Below are 17,067 nucleotides of genomic sequence, written 5' to 3' on the forward strand. Positions count from 1 at the left end.
ATTGACATAGGCCACAGCTGTGGCATTGTCCGACAGGACCCGTACTGGCTTCAGCGCCAGTACCGGGAGGAACTCCAAAAGCGCCAACCGAATGGCTCTGAGTTCCAGGAGGTTGATAGACCACTTGCCTCTGCAGGAGACCAAAGCCCCTGCGCTGTCCTTCCCAAGCAGTGGGCTCCCCAGCCCGACAAAGAGGCGTCCGTCGTGACCACAATCCACTCCGGGGTCACAAGAGGCATTCCTGCAGACAACTTGTCTGTCTTCAGCCACCAGCTCAGCGCCTTGCGCACTGCTGGGTCCAAGGGAAGGCGCACAACATAATCCTCCGACACTGGAGTCCAGCGCTGCAGCAGAGAGTGTTGGAGTGGTCTCATATGAGCCCTGGCCCAGGGCACTACTTCCATCGTGGCCATCATAGAGCCCAACAGCTGCACATAGTCCCAAGCCCGAAGAGGAGAGGCTTCTAGGAACTGGTCCACCTGAGCCTGAAGTTTGACAATCCAATTGTCCAGCAGGAACACTCTGCCCACTTGGGTGTCGAAACGAACTCCCAGATACTCCAGGGACTGAGTCGGGCGCAGCTGGCTTTCCTCCCAGTTGATGATCCATCCCAGGGAGCTCAAAAGAGCAATCACCCGGTCCACAGCTTTGCCGCACTCTGCATAAGAGGGGGCTCGGATCAACCAGTCGTCCAGTTAAGGATGGACTTGGACTCCTTCCTTTCTCAGGAAGGCCGCGATGACCACCATTACTTTGGAGAAGGTCCGCGGAGCAGTAGCCAACCCGAACGGGAGGGCTCTGAACTGGAAGTGTCGGCCCAGGACTGCAAAACGCAGAAAGCGTTGATGAGGAGGCCAGATGGGAATATGCAAGTAAGCTTCCTTGATGTCCAAGGATGCCAGGAACTCCCCTGCCTTCACTGCCGCTATAACAGAGCGGAGAGTCTCCATGCGAAAGTGCCGAACTTTCAAGGCCCGAATGACCCCTTTGAGGTCGAGGATAGGCCGGACAGAACCTCCTTTCTTTGGTACCACAAAGTAAATGGAGTAACGTCCCTTGCCAAGCTGATTTACTGGCACCGGAACGACCGCGCCCAGGCGGATCAGATTGTCCAAAGTCTGCTGCACTGCCACAGCTTTGACCGGAGACTTGCAGGGAGAGAGTACAAACCCGTCTCTTAAGGGTCGGCAGAACTCTAGCTTGTAGCCGTCTCTGATGACTTCCAGCACCTAAGCGTCTGAAGTTACTCTGGTCCACTCGCCCAGAAACGAGGACAGCCGTCCTCCAATCTGCACTGGGGCGTGGACCAAGGCCCCGTCATTGGGTACGAGACCCTGGGGGAGGACTGGAGGGCGCACCTCCGGGACGGCGGTCTCTGCGAAAGGAATGCTGCTTGGGGGAGAAGTTCCTCTTGAAGGAAGAGGGGGCAGAAGAGCCCGACCTGCCCGGGCGGTACAGACGGGCTTCCTGAAACCGTCCTCTGGAGGTACCTGGGCGCCGAGCCCCGACCTCTGGTAACCTCTTGCCCTTAGACGTGCCGAGATCGGTCACGATTTTGTCCAGCTCGACCCCAAGAGCAGCTTGCCTTTAAAAGGCAATTTAGCCAGGCGGGACTTAGAGGCGTGGTCAGCAGACCAATACTTCAGCCAAAGCCACCGCCGCGCAGAGATTGTCTGAGCCATACCTTTAGCCGAGGCTCTCAAGACATCATACAGCAAGTCTGCCAAATAGGCCAAGCCCGATTCCAGGGCCGGCCAATCAGCCCTCAAGGAAGGATCCGAGGGGGAAGCCCGCTGCACCATAGTCAGGCACGCCCTAGCCACATAGGAGCCGCACACTGAGGCCTGCAAACTTAAAGCAGCCGCCTCAAAGGACGACCTTAAGGCCGCCTCCAATCTTCTGTCTTGGGCGTCCTTTAGGGTCGTGCCACCTTCCACCGGCAACGCCGTTTTCTTAGTCACCGCAGTGATTAAAGAATCCACGGTAGGCCACAGAAAGGCCTCACGTTCACTTTCAGGCAAAGGATAGAGGCGGGACATAGCCCTAGCCACTTTGAGGCTCGCTTCCGGGAAATCCCATTGAGCCGAAATCAAAGGTGTGCATGGCATCATGCACGTGGAAGGTTCTAGGCGGGCGCTTCGTCCCCAGCATAATGGCGGAGCCAACAGGGGCTGAGGGAGAGACGTCCTCCGGAGAGGAAATCTTCAAAATGCTCATGGCCTGCAATAACAGGTTGGGCAAATCCTCTGAGCGAAAGATCCGCGCTGCAGAGGGGTCATCCGCTCCATCTGAGTGGGAATCCGTCTCCTCCAAGGAATCCCCAAAGGACCGTTGGGAGAACTCAGATACGCTGCCCTCATCTACATCGGAGGAGACAAAGTCCTCCAAGGCCTGGGAATCCACCCGAGGGCGTTTACTTCCTGGGGCCTCAACCTCTTTATCAGACGAGGGAGCAGGGGTAGCGTCTTGCATAAGGAAGGCCTGATGCAGCAGCAAAATAAACTCAGGGGAGAAACCCCCCAGACTATGCACTTCCGCAGCCTGGGCCACAGCCCTAGACGCCCCCTCAACCGGCGCTCGCAAGAGCGGGGGAGAGACATGCTGCGCATCCAAGATGGCGTCCGGCGCGACACTCCGCGAAGGAGCCGCGCGGGAAGAACGGCGCTTAACTTTAGCCGCTTTTTTGCCGTCGCCCAAATTAAGGGCGTTCATGGCATTAACGTCTCCCACCTCAAGGGCGGCCCAAGAAGAAGCCGTCCGAGCAGCGTGGCCGGCCAAGATGGCGGAGGCGAGCAGCGGGGGATGGGCGTTTATGGCGGGAAAAACCGCCACACCGGAGGAAGAACCGGGACACTCATCGGTCTCCAAACTGTCACCCAACAAGGGCGAATCAGGCTTTAAGACCCCCGCATCCCCTCTAGAAGCGCACACGCGATCCGGGGAGCGATTCTTTGCGCCCTCGCCCTCCGATGCCATAGGCCACGTGGAGATCAATCGGGGAACCCCCTGCCCGCTACAAAAAGGTAAAAATTACCTGCTTTCCGCTCCGAGCTGTAACGAACTGGTGTCCCAGTGAGTAGCTGCAATAAATGTTTAAATAAACATCGAAATAAACGCCCTTAAGGACGTTTAAATTTTTTTTTTTTTTTTTTAAACGGAGCCAGCGGGAGGGGGGAGAAAAGGAGGGACCTGGCGCCACCAGGTTTGCACTTGCTCAAGTAGAGCCCTCAACCCCAGGTACTCACCAAAACCTAAGAATTAGGCTTGGAGACCTAGCCAGAGCTGCTGCTGTGTGTGACCACCACCTGCTGAGATAGAGAACATACAGAGGAGTTTCCGGCAGCACATGACCACATATAGGGAGGCAAAAGGATTGCTCTCTATCGCCACCTGCTGGTAGATGGACACAACCCATCAGTCTATGGATTGATCAGCTTGATGATATGGAACAGAGACCTAGAGAGTAAAGTACTCGGAATTCCCATTAATTGGTCCCTATCTTTACTTCCCCACTACCCCCAATGATAACTAGTGTCACTAGCATCAACTAGAAATGTTGCAGATCTGTTGTTCTTAGGTTCTGTTTTTCTACATGGTTTCTGGGTAGCATATTTGCAGGGTTTTATGCTACTCTGTACAGTATCTGGCACTGGAGGAATGTTGTATTGCAGTTAGAGGCAACACTAGAATTGAAATATGTATTTGTCTTGTATGGCAAGCTGTAATGGAAACATCCTAGCTCTATACTCTAGAATGGGTAAACGTTTATTGATGTTGACATTCTGATAGTATGAATTTAACTACCATTCAATCCTATATAAAAATTTGTATATGGTCCCAGTTAACATGCATGTATTTCTTTAAGAATAAAATTTGATCATTTCAGCAGCTGATTACATAATAAATTTTTCAGCAGCTGATTACAAAATAAATTCTATTTTAGACAATTTTACATTCTCCTGCATCATTCTTAATGAAATATTTATGATTTTATTTTTATTCAGCTATGAATTTTAGTGTCACACACATGAACATCGTCTGTTAGGTGTGCCACAATAGAAGAAAGGTTGAGAACCACTGCACTAAATTGAAGTTATCAACACAGTGGTAATACTTGATGTACATATTCAAGTTAAAATACCCAACTTAAATTTATATTTAGCATGTACCTTAAAAGATTTCTTACCAGATAATTCCTCCCCACAGTAGAGAAAAGATAATGTAGAACAGGAGTGATCCCCAGATCACAAAATGGTTTATCCACGTCCAGTAATGTGTGTCTATTGCAAGCTGAAAGGGAATAAGCGATATGTAACTGAATTAAGACAAAAGTAATGAACTATATCACTAATTAAAAAGAAATATGAAATTCAGAAAAGAACAGGAACTAGCAATACAACTACAATACATAGTAACATAGTAGATGACGGCAGAAAAAGACCTGCACGGTCCATCCAGTCTGCCCAACAAGATAACTCATATTTGCTACTTTTTGTGTATACCCTACTTTGATTTGTACCTGTGCTCTTCAGGGCACAGACCGTATAAGTCTGCCCAGCACTATCCCCGCCTCCCAACCACCAGCCCCGCCTCCCAATGAAGTAGAGAGTTGCACAGCGACAGAAATCTAACCCATCCCCGCAAGAATTTAACCCGTTCCCACCTGTCCCCACAAGAATTACAGTAACTAAAAAAATAATTCTATCAGCTGTCTGTCTCTCACTGGGTTTGAGCCACAACACTGCAGGCAAGGAAGGAACGGGAGTTGGAACTTGGAACACTCTGGCATGGACATGTAAGACTCGTCTCTGATTCACTGGCACTGTGTGCTGAAAGGTTGCCACATGCATGCACCAGTAGGTCAGGTGACCTCCGATGCATATGCCTGTGTCAGAGCAGAGGCCTGAAAATCAGCCCGGGAACAGAGAAGACGGCTTTTTTTTGCATCTGTGCTGTTAAAGCAAGGAGGAGGGAGAGGTGACACTTAAAGAACTTGGTACGTGAGAGGCTGGCGCAGGGCAGCTTACACTTCCATGGGAACCCCGCAGGAACTGCTTCCATCCCCACGGGAACCCCACAGAACTAATTCCATCCCCACAGGAACCCTGCAGAACGTCGTCCTTCCCTGCAGGAATCCCTCGGTTCCAGAGGGGATTCCCGCAAAATACCGTTCCCGTGCAGGTCTCTACAGTGGAGAGAGGCATTTAGCTCCAATAGATCATTAATGTACAGTGTAACTTCATCATGTTGAGGATCTAAACAAAGCCAAATTACTGGAATATGCAAAACATTTCCTTGTGCCTGATCTAGAACAGAGAAAGCTTCTGTCATTTCCTATGGGGTGAAAACAGATGTGGACCACAGATCCATTTTACCCAATGAGCATGCTATATGCATATTTGATTGCCATATGGCCTCACATTCTCAGTATTAGTTGCAATGCAAGTCCATTTTAAATGTAATAAATAGAAATAAAACAAAAGAAAAAGTGTAAAAGGTATCTTTCTTTCTTTTTTTAATTTCTATTTATTACTTTAAGATAAAATCAATAATTGTGAGCTTAGAGGGGGAAAACATTCCCATTGTCGGATATGAATATCAAGCTACAAGGTATAGCAGTACAGTACAAAATTAATTTGTTAAAGTATGTTTTCCACACAACCACTCAAAGGACAGCTATGTTGAAATGTACCACTGTTGCACAGCACTGCAGGTTTTTATGCAAAACTTTCACCTTAACGCCTGAGCGCTACCTCTAGCACCCACCTAAGGTTAACCCAGTGGCCACCCGGAGGGTCCTACCTAGCACTGCCCAGGCCTGGCAGCACCTGCACACGTGCGACTACACTGGCATACCCTCCATCCACCTTCTGGGTTCCGCTTGCCTCTGGGTGAGTCTCCCACCCGCAAGTTATTTCCCCGGTGGTTTCTAGCGGCACTGGGGCCACATTCCTAGGAGTTCCACAGTTCCCAAAAAACACCCACAGACCGAGAACACAAACTGCCAGGATTCTTAGTCAATCCAGGTTTATTATTAAAAATTTTTTTTTTTTAAGTAGAACAGTGAACAATAAAATTATTAAACAGCAAACAGTAACACTTTTTACTATCTAAGTAGTACCTGGAGAAATCAGGAACAGAAACTGCTTACAGGAATTGAACTCGGATCGAGGTCTGCTCCTTCCACATTCCAAACTGACTGAGGTCCAACATATTCTGGGCTAGATCTTTGGCTCCAGGGCCAATCAGGGCACAAAGCATTAGCAATAAGGATGTTTGGCCAATGACATGGCAGGTTACATCCCCCCTCAGGGGTTTTCCTTTTTTCTTTGGAGAAGATACACAGAAAACAGACCTCTGAGGGTCAGATGCACTAAACTTAACGAGCCCTTAACGAGCAAGAAGTAAACCATGGCATGCACTACTTTTTCCGACGATGGTAGCAGCTAACGAAAACGGAACGCAGATGAGCAAATTGTGTAGAAACCCCTATTGTGATGAGATGCACTAACCTTTTCCAATTGCCTTAACGCTGAAAAACGGTGGAAAATCTAACGAGAGGTCTGTACCTCTCGTTGGGTCTGTACGGGATTGGAAAACTTCATAAAATGTTTTTTAAAAAATGGGGGGGGGGGGGGGGGGGGGGGGGCGGCCAAGTGCTCATCATGGACGGCCATTATGGGAGTGCTCCACCCGAAAAACAGCCCAAGTGCAAGTCAGGAGCGTCCTTTATGGACATTCTTCACTATATAAAAAAAAAAAAAAAGAAATCAAACAGGCTCCGATACTGCAGGCTCTTTTTTGGACCCCGGAATAATAAAAACGTCTTTTTTGGCTGTGCTTCACTCAGCTGAGAGACCTGGAAGTCCCTGAGCCAATCACAGCGCGTCTAGCTCGGCTGAACGCGTTGTGATTGGCTCAGGGACTTCCAGGTCTCAGCTGAGTGAAGCACTGCCAAAAAAGACGTTTTTATTATTAAGGGGGCCAAAATGGATGTTTTTTTTTGGATGGGCACCCGTTTTGGCTGCCTTCCCCCCTTGCAATAATAAAAACGTCTTTTTTGGCAGTGCTTCACTCAGCTGAGACCTGGAAGTCCCTGAGCCAATCACAATGCATTCAGCCGAGCTACACTGGGAACCACACGCAGATAAGTGACACAGTTTGGTTTGGATTTATATTGAATGGTTGCAATAAGACTGTGGCAGTTTAAAGTTGAATGTTGGCAGCTAACTGATCGTTTCCTGCAACTCTTTGAAGCTCCACTAATAATGCTGCAGCCTTCACACGGAGTGTGTTGCTGAAAGACATGCTATTGATATACGAGTGCACCTCACCATGACAATTTGGGGAAAAAAACAAAAAAAGTGGTGAATTAAGATATGAAATACATGAGTTGAGCACCAGTTAGATTTTTCGTTAGTTTGTTTGTTGCACTACGGGAGGCCGGGGGGCAGTCAATGATTATAAATTGTCACACAGAATAGGCTGACCATTTAAAGGACAGCAATAGCCTAAGTGACTGTATGAGACGTCCCTTTATACAAGATAGCAGCTTGGAGTATTATTTGTTCCACCAATTGCTGGTTGTGTATATTTCTAGGATAAGCAACATAAAATGTATTGTACTGTTTTGGGATATTGCCAAGTAAATGTGACCTGGATTGGCCACTGTTGGAAACAGGACATTGGGCTTGACGGACCTTCGGTCTGTCCCAGTATGGAAACACTTATGTACCAAGTATAATCTAAGGTCACTGGGATAAAAGAGAACTTTACATTATACTAAAAGGGTCATGGTCTGAAGCAATTTTGAAACAGCTTTAATACTTACTTTCAATGTAACTGTAAATACCAAAACAGTGAACACAAAGGTTCCAAAAGTCCAGTTTCCCAACATCTGTGCAACAAGAAAAAAAGCAATAATTAGAACTCCCAAAAATCCACTTTTGCAAAAATTTTGCTTTCCTACCTGAAACATATACATTGCCTTCTTTAAGAACTGCAGGTTTTCTGCTTCAGTACATTTCCATCTTACTTTCCAGACTGCATAAGCAGAACTACTTGTCAAAGTTATGTCTGACTAGAAGCATTATCTTTTAATTTAGAACAGTGCTTCTGAACCTTTGTTTTCTTGTAGTATACTTGTTCAGTCCTTCAGTCCTACCTTCCAGAGAACAGTCAAAAGATTTGCTTACGATTTTGAGGAAACTGAACAACTTGAGTAGTAAGGTTCACTAGCTTTTGTCAAAACTAATTTGCATATTTCTGACAGGTGGCCACACTCCATCACATGACCCATGTGTCAGCATCAGATTTGCAGATCCACCCAAGCCACCCCCTTCCAACATTGCCTCTTTTGATGGAGTCACTGGAAGTAACAACTCCTTCCTGAACCCAGCCCTTCTGGTGGCATCACTGAAAGTGATGTCATAATGCTGCCTAGGCCACACCCCTTTTCTAGGATGGCAGTGACAGTGGGTCACATAAATCCAAGATGGTTACAAGTAGTGTAATAGTACAGACAGAGAGGGTAATACAGTATACAATCGGAGAAACAAAAAGAAAAAAGCAACACTGGGCCTTCAAGATTGGGACAACAGGAGTACTTTATTTAACCAAAAACCCGACACGGGCCGTGTTTCGGCGCCAAAAAGGCGCCTGCCTCAGGGGTCTATCAATAAAAACATATAAATACATCAATAAAAAGTATGTAGATACATCAATAAAAATCATCAATAAAGAGAAGAATTTAGAAAATGGATAATGACAGCATCGTATTCACTTCGAACAGAAAAATATAAAAATATATAAATATAATAATATATACATAAATAATACAACATAGATATTACATAAAATTATATTGATTTAGGAGTTTAAAAACTTTTAGCAACCATATGATAATCATAGAGATAAATTCAATAAATTATGTTTTGAAATATAAGCTGGCATGATGTCAACCAATTTTAAGATATGGGCAGACATGTAGTAATATTTTAAAAAAATATTTTAAAAAAATATTTTAAAAAAGGAGGAGTTGTATTTTTTTAAAAAAATTTTTGTGTGATGGTGATGAACATATATAATCATGTATGTACACATATATAGATACATAGATATATATACACAAATGTACTTCCAAAACTATAAAAATTGATAATGTTTTTTGTTAAAAACGTGTATCATATAGTGGTTCTATTGGATAAGATGATGTGGATTGTCCGATCTTATTATGTGCAATGGCTGCAACGTCATCAGTATGGTTAACAATATATATGTGTAAAGAAAATCTCTCTTACCAAATTTGTAAATATAGCAATTGTTCGGAATTGAGGTTGTCAGTGCCTACAAAATGAATAAACAGGAGTTGAGGGATTATATATATGTTTTTAGAGGAAATGGCAAGTGCTTATAGTCCCCTCAAGAAAAGGTGTCTAATATATAACATGCAGAGGTAACAGTGCCTTTCCTAATGATTAATGGGGCGCTCCTTAGTATTTAAAGGGGAGTTCCAATATTTGGTTAACTTATTACTGTAATAAGTTAACCAAATATTGGAACTCCCCTTTAAATACTAAGGAGCGCCCCATTAATCATTAGGAAAGGCACTGTTACCTCTGCATGTTATATATTAGACACCTTTCTTGAGGGGACTATAAGCACTTGCCATTTCCTCTAAAAACATATATATAATCCCTCAACTCCTGTTTATTCATTTTGTAGGCACTGACAACCTCAATTCCGAACAATTGCTATATTTACAAATTTGGTAAGAGAGATTTTCTTTACACATATATATTGTTAACCATACTGATGACGTTGCAGCCATTGCACATAATAAGATCGGACAATCCACATCATCTTATCCAATAGAACCACTATATGATACACGTTTTTAACAAAAAACATTATCAATTTTTATAGTTTTGGAAGTACATTTGTGTATATATATCTATGTATCTATATATGTGTACATACATGATTATATATGTTCATCACCATCACACAAAAATTTTTTTAAAAAAATACAACTCCTCCTTTTTTAAAATATTTTTTTAAAATATTTTTTTAAAATATTACTACATGTCTGCCCATATCTTAAAATTGGTTGACATCATGCCAGCTTATATTTCAAAACATAATTTATTGAATTTATCTCTATGATTATCATATGGTTGCTAAAAGTTTTTAAACTCCTAAATCAATATAATTTTATGTAATATCTATGTTGTATTATTTATGTATATATTATTATATTTATATATTTTTATATTTTTCTGTTCGAAGTGAATACGATGCTGTCATTATCCATTTTTCTAAATTCTTCTCTTTATTGATGATTTTTATTGATGTATCTACATACTTTTTATTGATGTATTTATATGTTTTTATTGATAGACCCCTGAGGCAGGCGCCTTTTTGGCGCCGTTTTTGGTTAAATAAAGTACTCCTGTTGTCCCAATCTTGAAGGCCCAGTGTTGCTTTTTTCTTTTTGTTTACAAGTAGTGTAAAACAGAAAGTGACATCATGGGTGCTGCCATCTTGGATCAGTGATGTCACAGGAAGTGATATCTGTTGCCAGACACCACCTCCTACAACCTCAGAGAAGCAAGTGCAGTTGAGTTTTTGGGTTCAAAAGTCTGTCGATTTTATACAAAAACAAAGCATAAAATATATGCATGAAAAATCTTTAACAGTTGGTGCTAATAAGAACAAACAGCAAACAACAAGAAGGGTCAGCAAGGAAATCAAGCAGTACATATGTTGATAAAGGTGACCATTTGGACCAAAATGTATGCAAAAGATTAGATTTTCTGGCAAGATATGCAGTTGAGTTTTTTTTTTATTTTTATTTTCACACCCCTTAAACTGTTAAAAAAAATTGCTCAGGATCGAAAAACCATTACAGCCTTCAGACTACCTATTTCTTTTTATATATATATATCTTTTTCAATCGCAGGCATGGCTTACTGCTTTATGATTCTGTTAGATCTTCAACCTTCTTTACTGCCTTTTTAAAATAGACTATCCCATAAGGAACTAACTGATACACATAGGTAGGAGCAGGGAAGTTAGAACTATGGGGCTTAAGGATACCTCCCCACAGGTGCTAGAGACGATCTAAGCCTGAACTAATTCATGAACAATGCATCACATCTTTCAATCTAAGAAATGAACAATACCCCTTTCACATAATCCTATTATTTCAAACTGTACGAATTTTACCACTCCAGTTATAATTAAGTGTACTTCTATCCTTATCCTACTCTGTATTGTTCACTAGAAGCTGTAGTCCCATCACCAGAGACTTATCAGCCTCATTGGGATTACTTCTCTCTATATGCTACTATATATTCGTCCCAGAATTGTATTTTCTTTTCCAGAACCGTATCAGCTTCCTTGCACCTAACTGTTACTCTATTTTCCACTCTGTATATATTCCCGGAGTTGGTACTCTCCTCTCCGGAACCTGTAAGCCACATTGAGCCTACTGCTATGCAGGAAAATGTGGGATACAAATGTAACAAAATAAATAAAAACAACTAATAGACTATGATATAAATTGCAGATGATTACCAATGGATTCTTCTGATGATCCTGCAGAGCTCAATACTGCTGGCTCTATTGATCTTGCTCTTCATCATGATATAGACTACCAACAAAGTCAGTTTTCAGTACAAACAGATATTCCTTCAATGTCATCTGCTCTCATGGAAGGGGTGCTCCTTTAGCCATGCACCAATGGGTGTGCATTACAGAAAGAGCTGGGTTAAACAGGCCTGATGCAGACTCAACTCCTCTGCTGGCCTTCAGAAGGGTCCTAATAGGGCTTCTCTTCTGCTCAGCATCTCTCAGCTCTCGCAGCACAAAAGTTCTCCTTCCTATGTCCACAACGTTACCTTTTATGGTTTAGCATACTGTTTAATTTCCTCCTGAATAAACATCTTATTTGGCATAATCCCATTCTCACTCACCCAATTTTATGATCTTAACACTCAGACACAGACTTAAAGCACAGTTTTGTGAGAATGCTGTAACTTCTTTAATCCACTCTTACAGTGCATTTACATCTGTCAAATCTGTTCAATTTAATTCTGAGATGACGGAAGTGATGACGGGAAGTGGAGCACCAATCTAATGTGCTATTTCAAGCACTTATCTACTTGTGAATTCACTTTTTGTGAGCTAAAAACCAAGACAATTAAATTTTATTGTGGCTCCAGATGTAATGGATGAAACATTGGTGGGGCTGCCAGTTACCTGCACAACTTACAGAATGGTACATGTGCCTTTGATATATTTACATGCTTGCAGTTTGCTAGGTCTGTGGAGGCAAAGGGCCCTTGCATAAAGCACTATATACAGCTCTATATGCTCCTGTATATTACTACTACTACTATTTAACATTTCTAAAGCGCTACCAGGGTTGCGCAGCGCTGTACAATTAACAAAGAAGGACAGTCTCTGCTCAAAGGAGCTTACAATCTAAAGGACAAAAAGTGCAGTCAATCAAGATTGAGGCAGTCTAGATTTCCTGGATAGAGGTACAATGGTTAGGTGCCGAAAGCGACATTGAACAGGTGGGCTTTGAGCAAGGATTTGAAGATGGGTAGGGAGGGGGGGGGGGCTTGGCGTATGGGCTCAGGGAGTTTATTCCAAGCATAGGGTGAGGCGAGGCAGAAAGGACGGAGTCTGGAGTTGGCAGTGGTGGAGAAGGGTACTGAGAGGAGGGATTTGTCCTGTGAGCGGAGGTTATGGGTAGGAGCATAAGGGGAGATGAGGGTAGAGAGGTAGTGAGGGGCTGCAGATTGAGTGCATTTGTAGTTTAGTAGGAGAAGCTTGAACTATATGCGGTACCTGATCAGAAGCCAGTGAAGTGACTTGAGGAGAGGGGTGATATGAGCATATCGGTCTGGGCGGAAGATAAGACGCGCAGCAGAGTTCTGAACGGATTGAAGGGGGGATAGATGGTTAAGTGGGAGGCCAGAGAGGAGTAGGTATATGTGATTGTAATATATGACACTGTCCAACATTACCAGCCTGACACTGAATGCAGACACTAGCTGATCTTATGAGATCTAATAAACCTTGGCCTTGCACATAGACAAGACAATGCTGCCAAGTGTGTCCTGTACCAGAATTACAATGTTATCAACACTGACATTAAGGCCAGACCAGCGAAGGACTATCAGAATTTCCCTTGCAGCCAGAGAGGTGCTGTAGCTGGAAAAACACTGCACATTGTTATAAAACCTGTCTCCCAGATAAGGTAAACCCCTTCAAATGTGGTGCCAGTGAGACAATATTGTGGTCCGTTGAGTCACAACACTTGGGATAAACAAAGTTATTTGTGGATCAACAAGGCCAGAATGCACTTCAGTAACCGAACTGCAGCTTGTGATTTCTATATAAGAGGTTCATATCTGAAGCAAAAAGGCTGAAAATTTGCCAATACCTCCCTCCCCTGCACACCTATATTTAGGAACCTAAAAAGTGGCCAGAGAAGAAATCAGAACAGGGGAACGATGTTAGAACACATTGTTGACTTCCAGTGCTAGGCATCTAACTTAGAGGAGTGAATTTATGCTTCTAAAAGTAGGTGTATCAGTTTTAGATGATAAAGCTAGGAAGCTTATTTTCATCCCAAAACACTAAAGGGCCCTTTTACTAAAGCTTAGCGTGCTTAATGCTAAGAAGCTCATAGGCATAAAAAGGGCTTCTTAGCATTTAGTACAGTAACACAGGAAAGTACTATAAAAAAAAAATCTCATGCAGTGGTTTGTTCCTACTCTTAGAACTGTTAAAGTGTAGCTTTAGTGTAGCTTTATTAATGCTATCACAGAGAACTACCACAATATTTCTTACAAAGGTGGAAGAGGTATAAGTCCATTTGCATCAAAAAAATAAAAGCACGAGTGAACTTCTATGGATTAAAGTAGCAAACTGACCACAAGGCCTTTGATACTTCACAGTGGGACTGATCTCCAAATTTGAAAATATAAAGACATAAAAATAAACAAAACAGTTCTTCTACCAATGTGATCCTGACTGAATGTTTTCTCCTGAAGCATATGTTACTCCAACACAATCAGAGCAACTAGACAAAGATCAGGTTACACATATCCAAAAATTTTGGAAAGAATGGGGAGGTGCTGTTGCTGGGAGATTTTAACCTGCCAGATGTAGATTGGAAAGTTCCATCTGCAGAATCAGAAAAGAAAGTAGAGATATCGTGGATGCCTTTCAAAGTGCTCAGCTCAAACAAATTGTGACGAAACCCACAAGAGAAGGAACAACGCTGGATCTAGTGTTCACAAATAGGGAAAGTGTGTCAAATGTCCAAGTGGGTGCCCATCTGGGTAGTAATGATCATCAAACAGCTTGATTTGATATCACAGCTAAAGAGGAATGCAGCCACTCAAAAAACTCAAAGCCCTGGATTTCAATTATGCTGACTTTTGTAAAATGGGTGAGTACCTGAAGAAAGAGCTGATGGTGTTCTGTCCTATGACAGCCTCGCACTACTTCATAACGTGATCCTAAAATGTGTGTAATGCTTTTAATGTTATTCTCAGTTCTAAGGACCATTATTGCTGCAGTTTCTCACTGCAAAGATACATGAGCAATGCACTGTGGGTAATGTAGTTCACAGGCAGTGCAACCACACTTGCTTGGCTGTGTAAGAACTGTTACCACTGGTTATGAGGCTGTCCAGACCTCCTCTCTCTGCCAAGCTTGGCTCTTTTGTCTTCCTGCTATCATTTCCTGGTCATTCTCACTATCTCTGTCCTGGGAGGTCAGCCAGGTATAACCTTCCCCCCCCCCCCCCAATCGAGAGCCGTCCTCTAGGACCACCCCTTGCTACCTGATGGCAGGCTCTGTCCCCATTGGTCTCTACCTGCTCCTCCCTGAGCCTGTGTGAAGCCTCAACACCTCTTTGTCTTTTCAGCCATGAGGCATTCCAACACCATCTAGCCAGAGACATGGAGCATGGATCATCTTATTCCAGACAGCTCTGTCCTGCTGAAACTCCCTGTAACAAACCTGTTTTTTTACCTTGAAAATATCTCCTCCCTAATGAGATATCGCACACTCCGGTCACCCAGCTTTGAACATTTCTACCTGTTCAATTATCCTTCCCCCCCTTGCAACATAGCTACCTCTCCTCAGATCTCCACCCCCAACAGCTCTCAGATTAAGGAGTCTGTGTGTCCTGGAGCAGCACCTCTGAACATCTGTCTGTGAGTAAATTATCTGTGATTTATTCAATAAAAGAGACTTAATAAAAATAATAGAGACTTCGGGTGATTGGTGTGCCAAGGTTATACTCCAAGATATTGAGGCCTCAAGTTATCAAGCCTCAAGAGTCTTGACAGATGGGCTGAGGGGAGAACGGAGAAGTGGAAAGACAGTGGTCCAGACTGAAAGGAGCAAGAGAAAAAGGAAACCAATATGGTTCTCCAAGCATGTGGCTGAGAAAATAAAGGCAAAAGAGTTGGCATTCATGAAATACAGAAAAACTCAGGAGGAAAAAAGGGAGGAATACTGGAAGAAACTGAAAGAAGCCAAGACAGATATATGCCTGGCAAAAGCACAAGTGGAAGAACAAATAGCTAGAAATAAGGAAAAAATTTTCAGGCATATTAGTGAAAGGAGGCAGGCTAAAATGGAATTGTGAGATTGAAAGATGAGGTGAACCACTATGTGGAGAATGAGGAGGAAAAAGCAATGTGATAAACAAATATTTCTGTTCTGTGCTCACAGAAAAAAATCTGGGAGAAGGACCACAACTGACTGGCAAAGGTACATATGAGTATGGCGTGCATATAGCACCATTCTCGGAAGAGGGTGTTTATGAATGAGGACAAAGCCATGGCACTGGACGGGATCCATCCTAGGACAGTGAGGGAGTTCAGAGAGGTTCTGGCAGGTCCTCTTAAACATTTGTTTAATCATTGGAGATGGGAGAGATTCAAAGGGACTAGAGAACAGAGGATGTGGTCCCTCTTCACAAAAGTGGTGATAGAGAAGAAGCTGGAAACTACAGGCTGGTAAGCCTCACTTCAGTTATTGGAAAAGTAATGGAAGTGATGATGAAGGAAAGGACAGTGAATTTCCTGGAATCCAATAGGTTACAAGATCTGAGACAGCATGGTTTTACCAAATCTAAATCGTGCCAAATGAATCTGACTGAATTCTTTGACTGGGTGACCAAAGAATTGGATCGAGGGTGTGTGCTAGATGAAATCTACTTAAATTTCAGCAAAGTCTGTAACACAGTTCCTCACAGAAGGCTCTTGAATAAACTTGACAGGCTGAAGTTAGGACCCAAAGTGGTGAATGGTTAACAGACAGACGCCAGAGGGTGGTGGTTAATGGAATTCACTCGGAGGAAGGAAAGGTGAGTAGTGGAGTGCCTCAAGGATCGGAGCTAGGGCTGATTCTGTTAAATATATTTGTGAGCTACATTGTTGCAAGGGTTAGAAGGTAAAGTTTGCCTTTTTGTGGATGATACCAAGATTTGTAAGACTGGACACCCCGGAAGGAGTGGAAAACATGAAAAAGGATCTGCAAAAGTTAGAAGGATGGTCTAATATTTGGCAATTAAAATTCAATGCAAAGACGTGCAGAGTGATGCACTTAGGGAGTAGAAATCCAAGGAAGCTGTATGTGCTAGGAGGCGAGAGGCTGATGTGCACAGATAGGGGAGAGGGACCCTGGGGTTATAGTGTGACAAGGCGGTGGCCATAGCCAGAAGGATGCTAGGTTGTATGAAGAAAGGAGGTGTTGATGCTCTTGTACAAGTCGTTTGTGAGGCCCTATTTGGAGTATTGTGTTCAGTTTTGGAGGCTGTACTTTGCTAAGAATGTAAAAAGACTTGAAGCAGTCCAGAGGAAGGCAACAAAATTGGTACAGGGTGTGTGCCAAAAGACATATGAGAAGAGACTAGACCTGAATATGTATACCCTAGAGGAGAGGAGAGGAAGAACAGGAGAGATATGATATAGACGTTTAAATACTTGAAATGTATGAATACAGAAACAAATTTTCCAGAGAAGTGAAAAC

The 17,067-nt window shown here is 43.3% G+C and overlaps 1 protein-coding gene across 4 annotated transcripts in view; it reads right to left on the reverse strand.

Annotated features, from left to right (window-relative positions):
- The window catches only part of ATP11A (ATPase phospholipid transporting 11A), a 381,664-nt gene that overhangs the window by 30,416 nt on the left and 334,181 nt on the right, over positions 1–17,067 (reverse strand). For all 4 annotated transcript variants that reach the window (XM_030201529.1, XM_030201532.1, XM_030201531.1 and 1 more), the window contains exons 26-27: positions 7,832–7,897; positions 4,187–4,290 (exon numbers count right to left, since the gene is read on the reverse strand). In XM_030201529.1, the coding sequence (XP_030057389.1) occupies positions 4,187–4,290; positions 7,832–7,897 (170 nt within the window). The remainder of the gene's footprint in view (positions 1–4,186; positions 4,291–7,831; positions 7,898–17,067) is intronic.

Source organism: Microcaecilia unicolor, chromosome 4, assembly GCF_901765095.1.
Source record: "Microcaecilia unicolor chromosome 4, aMicUni1.1, whole genome shotgun sequence".
Lineage (NCBI taxonomy): Eukaryota > Metazoa > Chordata > Amphibia > Gymnophiona > Siphonopidae > Microcaecilia > Microcaecilia unicolor.